The 11691-nt window shown below is 41.6% G+C and overlaps 1 protein-coding gene across 1 annotated transcript in view; it reads right to left on the reverse strand.

Annotated features, from left to right (window-relative positions):
• The window catches only part of LOC108539535 (complement component receptor 1-like protein), a 95618-nt gene extending 83927 nt beyond the window's left edge, over nucleotides 1–11691 (reverse strand). Inside the window, exon 1 of the mRNA XM_017888292.1 lies at nucleotides 11475–11691. Within this exon, the coding sequence (XP_017743781.1) occupies nucleotides 11475–11568 (94 nt within the window). The 5' untranslated portion in view covers nucleotides 11569–11691. The remainder of the gene's footprint in view (nucleotides 1–11474) is intronic.

Consider the following 11691-nt stretch of genomic DNA (forward strand, 5'->3'; position numbering starts at 1 on the left):
TTTTTTTTTTTTTTTTTTTGAGACGGAATCTCGCTCTGTTGCCCAGGCTGGGGTGCATTGGTGCGATCTCAGCTCACTGCAAGCTCCGCCACTGGGGTTCACGCCATTCTCCTGCCTCAGTCTCTGGAGTAGCTGGGACTACAGGCGCCCACCACCACGCCCAGCTAATTTTTTGCATTTTTAGTAGAGACGGCATTTCACAGTGTTAGCCAGGATGGTCTGGATATCCTGACCTCATGATCCGCCCGCCTTGGCCTCCCAAAGTGCTAGGATTACAGGCGTGAGCCACCGCGCTGGGCAGAAGTGTATAGTGATTTTTTTCCAAAGTCTACATATTGTGTGATTACGCAACAGCCCAAATCCAAGTCTTCCTTTAAGTCAGATGTTGAAGAGATGTGCAAAAAATGTGAACAAAGCTGCTATTCTAATTTTATTTTGTTTTGGAAAATTGTTATTTTTCACAAAAAAATTATATATGTTAATTTGTATTGCGTCTATTCTTACAAATTAATCAGGCCGGTGGGGTGGCTCACATTTGTAATCCCAGCACTTTGGGAGGCCCATAGGAGCAGATTACTTGAGCACGGGAGTTCAAGACCAGTCTGGGCAACATGACAAAATCCCGTCTCTACAGAAGTTACAAAAAACTGGGTGTGGCGGCACATGCCTGTAGTCCCAGCTACTCGGGAGGCTGAGGTTGCAGTGAGCTGAGATTGTGCCGCTGCGCTCCAGCCTAGGAAACGTACTGGGACCCTGTCTTAGGAAAAACAAAACAAAACAAAACAAAAGAATCAATAATTATTTAAAAAATCTTTCCATTTGAATTCCAATATGATATATACCAATTGATATAACCCACATAAAAGAAAGCTCTTTGGGATCTTTATTAATCTTAAAGCATAAAAGGTTCCCTGAGGCAAAAATCTTTGAGGACTACTGGTCTGAATTAAAAAAAAAAAAAAAAGAATTTACTTACTTTCACATTTTGGGGACTTACTGCTCCAAACTGCTACTGATCCTTTAAGTTCACAATATAGAATTTCTTTGCCACTTAAGTAATAACTAAATGAGAAAAGAAAGTGTTACTGTTTTGTATAGTAATTAATAAGACACACATAATAATGAAGGAACTTTTTATGTGGTTTCTTTTCCATACTGCAGTAGTTCGGGGGGTGGTTTCTTAAACAACATACTATATAATGAAAGTGCTAAATAAATCTGCAATTTAATCAAATAGAGTTTATCTATTTGAGCATATATTGGCCGAGAGCAAATATATCTTTCCACCCGGCTTCTTTGCAGTCTCCTGCAATCACATTACACATTCATTTCTGTGCCTTTGCTCACATGAATCTGCTCAGTAAGGACAAGGACTATGTAGAGAGAACAGGCCCTAGAGCTGGAATGTCTGGATTAGAGTCTCTGCTTCCCAACTTACTAGTTTCTTGAGCTTGGGTAAATCACTTAAAGTTCCTTCACTCAGTTACCTAATTGATTAAAAGGGGATAACAGTACATAGCTCACGGGGTTGTTTAGGGGATTAGATAAGTTAGCATTTGGCACATAGTTAGTGCTACATGAGTTTTAGCTCCTATTATTATTATTTAAAACAAAATGTCTTTCTAGGAGTAGCTGATTGAGTATAGGAATACTTTCATTGAGTATACCCCTATACTCAGTGAAATCTTCTCTGATTTAAATTCATAGGAATCTCTTTTCCTTCTAGACGCTCAGTGTAATTATCATGATCAATTCTATTATTTGGTATTTCTCATTCAGTATTTTGGTTTGATAGCTCTCAGTATATATTGTTTCTCAATAAGGTTAGAACTTCTTTTAGGAAGGTCTATGTCTTAAACTTTTGGTATCCCTTATAGTGCCTAGCAAGCTCTATATAACTATTGACTGAATATTCCAATATTTCCACTTGACCAAATTTTAAAAACTATTAGTGAAACTGCCTTACGTGGTCACAGTGCACTTTTCCTCCAAGACTCACTTTGTTTATATGTTATAGTGTAGTATTGCTATTGTTTGAATCTGGGTGGTCTCTACCAAAACTCCTATTGAAATTTAATTGCCAGTGTAACAGCAGTGAGAGGTGGTGGGGCCTTTAAGAAATGATTAGGTCTTTAAGAGGGATAATGCCTTTCTAGAGAGTGTTCATTAATTTTTGAGGGAATGAGTTCTTATTCTTGTAGGCTTGGATTCGTTACCACAAAAGCAGGTTATTATAAAGCGAGAGCCCCTCCCTTGTGCTTTGTCTTTTTTGCATGTGCTAAATTTCCCTTTCACTTCCCAACATGTTATGATGCAGCATGAAAGCCCTTGCCAGACACTACTGCCATGTCCTTGAACTTCCCAGCCTCTGGAAATATGGGTTAAATAAATTTCTTTTCTTTGTAAATTATCTAGTCTCAAGTATTGTGTTATAGCAACAGAAAATCTATGGAAAATTACATTTACTCTCTAAATGCACATTTCACTTAAATGTCCAGTATCCCCAATATCTGTGACTTTAAAAGCCCTACAGAACAAAGGCCGAGTGCTCAGTGCATGTTCTTGAGATGCTTCACATTCTAACAGTCTCAAAAATAAGGTTTTTCAACTGAGAGATTTTGTTCAACATGATGGTAAAGGCTAACCAGGTCAGTTTTGGTCTGGTAACACCTTACAGAGACAAGCGTATCTGTAGTTGGCAATTCTATTTCTCATTTCTGTGATTCCCTACTTTAACTCTAAGAGTTGGCAGATTTAAACAGGGGACACGCACTTGTGAAGGATAAATTCACATGATTGCTACATTCTTAATGCTTACAACAGACTTATTGTCAGAAATACCAGGTAGTTACGCTTTCCTTCAATATCAGTTTCTATTTACTCTATGTCTTTGCTGTCTCCATAAAACATCCAAGAGTTGTTTGACTAGAAGTATAACTTGTCACATAGAAAGCAAAATTAAATAAAGTTAATATGAACGCTTAAGAAAAGAAGCAAAACGAAAATAAAATTGCTAACATTTTCCTTATTTCCTCTAAGGAGCAACTTACTTACCCTTCTTTACAAATAAAGTGTATTTGATAACCAAGCTCATAAGTACCATTTGCAAGGACTGCTTGGCCAGGCAAAGGATCCCCTATATATGGACATGTTTTTCCTAAAAGAAAATAATTCTGAGATTTTCAATCCAGTTTCTAAATAGACCCGAATCAAAATCAAAATTCTGCATTGCTGTTTTGAATGCACGGGTATATTATTTTCTTTATTTACCTATTTTAAGGGCAAATTTCAGTTTCATGTTCACCCAGGCAATCTATTGCCAAGAAAAAGATTTCTTGGAGATTTCAATTTCTCAAAGTCTGCAAAAATGCATTGCTATCTTAAACCTCATTTCACAAGAAAAAAATAATCATCTCCATAGTGGATATGTACCCTAAAATGTGTGCAAATCTCTCGAGCAAGCAGAAAACAAAAAAAGAGACTAGTTTATTTACTATAACAGGGTTCATCTGAGACAGGTAGCCATGTGTGATTCCGATCACAAATAGTATGGGTGGCAAGAGGAGGTACGTAGAACTGTCTTTTTTTACACTTGTTCCCCAATCTCATAATAGGGTTTTGGTTTACCAACAAGTTCCATAGCTTCAAATGTTGGTGGCTTCTCACAGGCATCTAGGGATAAGAGAATAGGAACATGAAGATGAAGTACTGATAGCACTTTAATCAGCCATGGACTGTGGTCTGGCAGCAGGTAGTACAGAAAAAATAGAAAGGCCCTTGGCAAGATTTTAAATGATTGTTCCATGCTTTTACCTGAGTACTAGTAGTAGTGGAGGAAATGGGACTTGCATGTTTTAAGTAACATCCTATTAGCTTTTGGTTTCTTTGGGAATAAACATTTGACAGTAAACTGAGGAGACAGCATTAATGACTTTGGTCTTTAAATATATATGGATGGATCTTTCCCCACATTTTTAAAAATTCATTTCAAAAGTAACTTCTCCTCTAAGAAGTTTTCTACAGTATAGAGCACTCTGCTCAGGTTGTTCTTCCATAGTTTAAAACACTAACAATAGCTTGTCACTTTAGGCTGTCTTCTCTTAAAAGGCAAGTTCCTGGGGGTCAAGGACCATGTTCTTCTTTTTCTACTATACTCTACCCACCTTGTGGGTGCTCAAGAAATGTTATGGTATGTGGGTGCTCAAGAAATGTTATGGTAAAAGAAACATAGTGGATTTCATAGATCAAAATAAATATGAACTCAAATATTCTAAAATATAAGACTTTATTTCATAGGTTTCAGATAAGTGAACTGAGCATCTGACAAGTGAATACACACTACTTAAATATAAAAAATTTACTACTTTGGATAGACTTACATGAATTGTTTTTCCTTTCTTGAACATCAAACACAATTTGATCTTGCCTCACTGATCATTGCGTCATGCATTCCCTCAGAAGCTCCTTGAGGTAGCTGTTGGATTGTTTATCCAGCATGTCCCTATAATAAAGCTACTATATTGCTATGCTTCTAGAATTTTTTACTTCTGTTTTTTGTAGTTTTTTTTTCTCCCTATCATTTCTATTGTGGAAACTCATCTTCCTCAAATTATCTGTGGGCTTGTAAAGTAAGATGATGGAGACATCAAGTAAAAGCCTAAAGGGCCAACAGAATGCAAAGGCCTCTTCTATAGGGGAAGAACCAAAGTAGATAGATCTATTTTGATCTCCAAGGAGCATTTTTTTCTTACTCCCTGATATTGGTCCTACCTCAGGTTGACAGACTGGTCAAGAAAGCTCCAACCAAGTGAAATCTTACTTTCATTTCATATCATATTCTAAATTCTAAAATTCTCCATATATACACTGTCCAATATTTTATTTATATATCATGTCCTGCAATGCACTTATTGGCAATACGTTTTCAGAAGACTGAATTTCCTTCCTATGGAAATTTTCAAACTAAACATGCCTACCTCCAGAGAAAGAGTATCTTGACTTATTTTTTTCTAGATATTTTATATTATAATTAATTTTAAGCTACAATGCTATACTTCAACAGTAGATGCCATTATATCATAAGATAGGAGTAGTCAGAAATTTCCCCAAAGTTCCAGATGAGTTTTAGTAAAATGAATTATCTACACTGGGCCGGGCGCGGTGGCTCACACTTGTAATCCCAGCAGTTTGGGAGGCTGAGGCGGGCAGATCATGAGGTCAGGAGATACAGACCATCCCGGCTAACACAGTGAAACCCCATCTCTACTAAAATACAAAAAATTAGCCAGGTGTGGTGGCACATGCCTGTAGTCCCAGCTACTCAGGAGGCAGAGGCAGGAGAGTTGCTTGAACCCAGGTGGTGGAGGTGTTCCAGTGAGCCGAGATTGCACTGCTGCACTCCAGCCTGGGCAGCAGAACGAGACTCTGTCTCAAAAANAATTCTCCATATATACACTGTCCAATATTTTATTTATATATCATGTCCTGCAATGCACTTATTGGCAATACGTTTTCAGAAGACTGAATTTCCTTCCTATGGAAATTTTCAAACTAAACATGCCTACCTCCAGAGAAAGAGTATCTTGACTTATTTTTTTCTAGATATTTTATATTATAATTAATTTTAAGCTACAATGCTATACTTCAACAGTAGATGCCATTATATCATAAGATAGGAGTAGTCAGAAATTTCCCCAAAGTTCCAGATGAGTTTTAGTAAAATGAATTATCTACACTGGGCCGGGCGCGGTGGCTCACACTTGTAATCCCAGCAGTTTGGGAGGCTGAGGCGGGCAGATCATGAGGTCAGGAGATACAGACCATCCCGGCTAACACAGTGAAACCCCATCTCTACTAAAAATACAAAAAATTAGCCAGGTGTGGTGGCACATGCCTGTAGTCCCAGCTACTCAGGAGGCAGAGGCAGGAGAGTTGCTTGAACCCAGGTGGTGGAGGTGTTCCAGTGAGCCGAGATTTCCCTGCTCCCCCCCCGCCGGGGCAACAAGAAGAGACTCTTTTACAAAAAAAAAAAAAAAAAAAAAACAAAAAAAACTATACTGGATCCACTGAACTGTTCAATTTCTGTACATTCACACTTGCTTGCAAAAAATTAATGTACATGCATACCCACAGCCCTGCCCAGATTGATATTACCAGAAATGCATGGTATCTGACTACAATTGAAACGGCAATGAAACCTGACCATCTTGCTCCTTCTCCCACTATCCAATCTATTTAAAACCTTTTTTGCTTCCACAAAACATAGACTCTGACATCTACCTATTTCAATTTTATTTCTCACTTCCCACTCATTTCTAGGTCTACAAAAATCACTTCAACTACTTTCCGAGTCATTAAAAGGCCTCCTCCTTGTTAAATTCCTCCTAACAGTCGCTCTCTCAATAGTTTTAGTTACCCTCTTGATAACATGAAAGCCACTGATCACTCTGCCCTCACTCTCTTCTGCCTGAAGAGTTCTCTCTCCTTGGCTTTTAGGAGAGCAAACCACCCTGGTTTTCAGCTTGTCCTCTGGCTCGTTTCAAGGTAATATCCCTGATCAGTCTGTTGGAGGACTTCCTGTGATTCCATTCTGCAGGTCCCCACTGGGAGAATATATACACTTCTATGACTTCATTACCACTGATAACCAGCTGCCTCCCAGCTGGATATCTCTCTATCCCAGATCTCTAGCTGGGGTGCCAAAACTACATATTCAATTTCCTCCCCACACAGCTCTACTTGGAATGTGTCTATCTCAAAAAACACAGGGAGGCCCAAGAGCCACTTTTGATTCAACACACACATACACACACCCCAAACAAGTTATGTTTCCACAGCGGAAATGCCCATTTATTCTGTGTAGTTGTATCCTTTACTTTTCATTCAAGCCACTATCATTTCTTATCCGAATTACCATGACATAACCAAGTAGGTCTCCATACCTATCTTGCCACCTTTCATTCAACTCATTTTTCACATTGATACCAGAGCAATATTTATATGACACAGTAATCAAGGCTTTTCCAAGACAGATACCTTTCAATGGTTCTCTAATGACCTCAGGATAATGTCTAAGGCTTCCTAACATAGCTTAGAGACTTTTAAATTCCATCACAATCAGAACCCAAGAATACATTCCAGGTAGGTGGCAGACCCAGGAGGCAGGCCAGTTAGCTAGGTTCCCAGGCCACACTGCTGAACCACTACCAAACTGCTTCTCACTATGGCCATTCATCTGGAGCTCCCACATACTGACACCAACAAGCTCTATCTGCAATTAGGCCCTCAAGAAATTGTCTGCTGCTGTGTCTGGGGAAATTAAAACAACCCTAGTTTGGAGTCATGTTGTGCTAAGTCAAACAAAAGGGCTCAAGCTGCCCTAAAAGGACAAGGAATAATATCAAAGTCTGAATTGATGATGGTGATTGTTTATTCCTGACAAACTTGTTGCTTTTCAGAGTTGCTCACCCTGTGATCTAATCCTCTCCCTTCGTTCTTGCCTCCTTTGCCCTGCTCTGCCACACTGAGTAGCTTGGCAGTCCAGCAGTGTCACATCTTGGTGCCTTTGCTCACCTTGCACCTTGCTCCCTCTGCTCTGAATATGCTTCCTCCCTGGCTGGTAGCTACAACTCCTGCTCAACTCTTATCTTCCTTAGTCCACCCATCATCTCCTCCAGGAAGCATTTTCTACCTCTCCCTGGGAAGTTGTGATCAGTCACCTTCCCCTGGACTCTCCCCTGCATGGATCTCTCAGGTAATTATCACATGCTTTTGCGTTTAATAGTTAACATGGCCGACTTCATTCATCCATGTGGCCACAACACCCAGCACAATATGTCACTCATAGTAGCTATTCACAAAAAAATTGGTACTCAAAGTCCACTGCTGTCAAACACAAAACAATGTGAAGAATATATTGCAACCAATTTCATATTGAAAATAATCATTCTACAGCACAGTGGAGAAAGAAGATTAGGCCATTTCTTGTGCTGCCTATCTCCCAGTCTTCTGGTATCCTGGCAGGTGACCAGATACAGACTGCTCTTTTTGCAAGGTAGTATGCCGAGTAAGGAAACTAAGAAGCAATAAGAACTTATTGATCTTGGCTTCTTTCATTGGAAATAAGGAAAGCACCTGAAATAGGCAGAAGAGACCACACACAACAGGAGATTGGGGGGTTTGTCCAAAAAAGCAGCTCCTCTACTGGAGGAATGAATGAGACTGGCCTGAAATTTGATACATGTTTCCTTCAGCTATCTCAAACCATTTGGTAACTACCTTTGAGAGGGCAGGTCTCCCATGCACAGCACTGTCTGCTTACAAAACGTTCTCCTTGTGAGACTGAGTTGTTTGAAAAATTGAATGTTTATTTTAATTCATGTATTCTCTCTGCCTAGCATCGTGAGTTCTCATTTTTACTTTCTCTAGGTTTCATTTCTGGATTTAACCCTATCAACCTCAAACTTAACCTTGTTTCTCCTTCTCTTCATTTTTAGTTTTGTTATCGTCCATGTTGCACCCTATTCATTTTATAATTCTATGTTCCTCTATTTCAAATTGCTTTCATTATCTTCTTCAACTTCTAGTTTTGTGTGTGTGTGTGTGTGTGTGTGTGTGTGTGTGTGTGTGTGTGATGGGGTCTCACTCTGTCACCCAAGCTGGAGTGCAGCGGTAGGATTAGGGCTCACTGCAGCCTTGACCATGAGGGCTCCAGTGATCCTCCCCCCTCACCCCCTTCAGCCTCCCAAGTAGCTGGGACCACAGGCGTGCAACACCACTCCTGGCTAATACTTTGTTTTTAATATTCTGTAGAGGTGGGCTCTCTTTATGATGCCCAGGGTGTACTTCTAGTACTAAGCCTATTCTAAACATTAACCTTTTTTTTTTTAAAAAAAAAAGTCCTTTCATTTTCTTCTTATCACCACTGCTCCCTAATCCCATCACCCTTCTTCAAAATGAACGTTTTAATGATCGGTGAGATGCAAGACTGAAATACTGGAAGCCCTGCAGAGTCAACACAAACAGGGGAGACAGATCCTTCCTAGCCCTCAGCTGCCCCTGCCCTAGCTTTTTAAGTACTACAGAAAGACCATCCTGAGCATAGCTCTTTAAAGAACCTTCCTCTTGGAGGCAGGAGGAACTTTTTCCTAGGCTCTCAGCCCCAGCCGAATAGTATATTTAATTTTCTGGTATTTAACAGATGTCTATATGGATACTGAGTTAGTGTTCATACAGAGGCAAACAAATGGGGCTTTTGGAACCACAAATGTGAGAAGACAGAGAAAATTTCTGCATTCTAATGGGGAAAGACACAGCACAGAAAAGATCACTTTAAAAAGGTCATTACAAGAGGGATTTGAACCGGGTTGTATGTGTTCAACCTGAGTTGGGGGGTTCCAAGAAGGTCTCTGAAGCGGTAACATTCTAGCTGAGTTTGCAGAAGAAAGAGCCCTTTTATGCAGCAGGTCAGGGGGAGAATGTTCCAGGGCTGAGGAAACAGCAAGCACAGAGGCCCCAAGGTGGCAGAGTTTTGTTTGTTTGATGAGAAGAAAAGCCTTCCCTCCCTCCAGTCATTTGTTAATGCTGTCAGAAAATTATACTGCTTTCCTCCAGAGCACTTCCCTTGGTTCCTAGTATATTTGTTACTATTATGTTTCAGTTAATGTCTGCCGCTCCCAATACATTTTAGCAAATATCTATTGATTGCCTACTGTGTTCCAGGCACTGAGCACTTAACAATGAGCAAAACAAAGTCCCTGCTTATCTTCCTGCATGTACGTGTGTGTAAACAAATAGTGAAAAAAGGATCAAGAAAATAGGAATGGTTTGTTATTGCAAACCAGAGTAATAGCAGCAGACATACAAGACCCATATTCATTGAATGAATGTTCCTAAGAAAAGAAATGCAACGTACAAACTGTACATGGAATAGAATCCTAAATATAATTTGGACATAGACACACATGAAGCACAATAAAGTCAGAAGGAAATATACCAAAATATTAAAAACAGCCTTTTATTTTGTTCATTTTGCACAATAAGCATGTATTTAAGCCTGTATTTTTTGACTTTTTTTTTTTTTTTTTTTTTGAGACAGTGTCTCACTCTGTCATCCAGGCTGGAGTGCAGTGGCATGATCACAGCTCACTGCAGCCTTCACCTCCTGGGCTCAAGCGATCCTCCCACCTCAGCCTCCTGAGTAGTTGGAACCATAGGCATACACCACCATGCCCAACTAACTTTTGTATTTTTTGTAGACATGGGGTTTTGACATGTTGTCCAGGCTGATCTTGAACTCCTGGGCTTAAGCAATCACCCAGCCTGGGCCTCCCAAAGTGCGGGGATCACAGGCGTGAGCCACTGTGCCTGGCCTAGCATGCATTTTTAAAAGTATTGATTCCATTCAATGAAATACAAAACAGTGGGATAGGCCTTAAGCTTTACTTTATGAGCTGTGGGGGAAAAACAGGTTAGCATTATTTGCCTTCCTTTGTTAGGATACTAATTTCTCACTAGGTTTGGCTACCAGTGTTTTTTAGGTTGCTCCACATCTCTCAAATATGATTCTAAGTAATGAAAAGAAGGAAAACAATGTCAAAACGCCATTAGGTAATGGAATCAGATGCTGTCTATATTGGTTAGGAACAGAAAGATGACTCGATGACCCACCCACCCCCCAAAATAAGCAGCCACTTAAAATCCAAGACCAATACGATCTCAGGCAACACGGAGTCTGTTCACAGAAGGCACAAAAAGCATGGCGCGCCCTTACCACCTCTCTAACCCCAGGCACTGAGAGCCTGCTCTCACCCAGTATGCCCTCCCCAGCCCCAGAGTCCGCGCTCACTCCATTCAAAGCAAACAGTGAGCTAGCTGTCTTGCCCACAGTGAACTCTGCACACAGGCCACTTGCGCATAGCACGCTCCCAGCAACACCTGGCCAGGCCCCTCTCGCCCAGCCCAGTCCAGCACATGGGGCACAGCAGACGCACTGCAACCCTTACCGCGGGTACTGTCCAAGCCCTAATGAACACCCCACTCACCAAGGCACCAAGGGAACACAGGGCAAACTCTCACCACGGGCACAGCACGGGCCCTAGCAACACTCCCACGCACCTGTGCACTCCAGAGCAAGCCCCCACCTGGGGCGCCCAGTCCGCGTTCCCCTTGCTGACTGGGCTCAATCACGAAAACACGATTCACGCTTGTTTTGGGGACGCAACCAGATCCTGCGTAAATGCGGGCCGCGCACACCACGCCACCAAACAAGCTTCACCTCGGACTCTGCGTGGTTCCCGCATTCCCCGTCACATATCCCCGGGATCTGAGCACTGCACCCCTCGGAGAACCCTGGCCTCTCTCTCCATCCCAAGCCCGCACGACATGCCGTGAGTCCCGCCCCGCGCCTCCTGCCCGACTGACTGAGCAGAGCTCCAGCCTCGCCGCGGAGGCGCGAACCCGCCCCCAGGTCCTACCGGAGAAGGACACCCGCAACACCAGGGCCGCCAGAAGCAACCCAGGAAAGCGCCGGGAAGGAAAGGGACGCTCGAGAAGGACGGGAGGCGCCATGCGCGGCGCGGGAGACCCCGTAATTTATCCAGAGGTGAGCAGAGAAACCGAGAGCCAGTCGAGCAGGGAAGTCCCTTCTGAGTCCGGTTATTGGACACAACAATCCCCAAACTCACAAAGTTT

The sequence above is a fragment of the Rhinopithecus bieti genome, unplaced genomic scaffold, assembly GCF_001698545.2.
Source record: "Rhinopithecus bieti isolate Rb0 unplaced genomic scaffold, ASM169854v2 scaffold_15813, whole genome shotgun sequence".
NCBI lineage: Eukaryota > Metazoa > Chordata > Mammalia > Primates > Cercopithecidae > Rhinopithecus > Rhinopithecus bieti.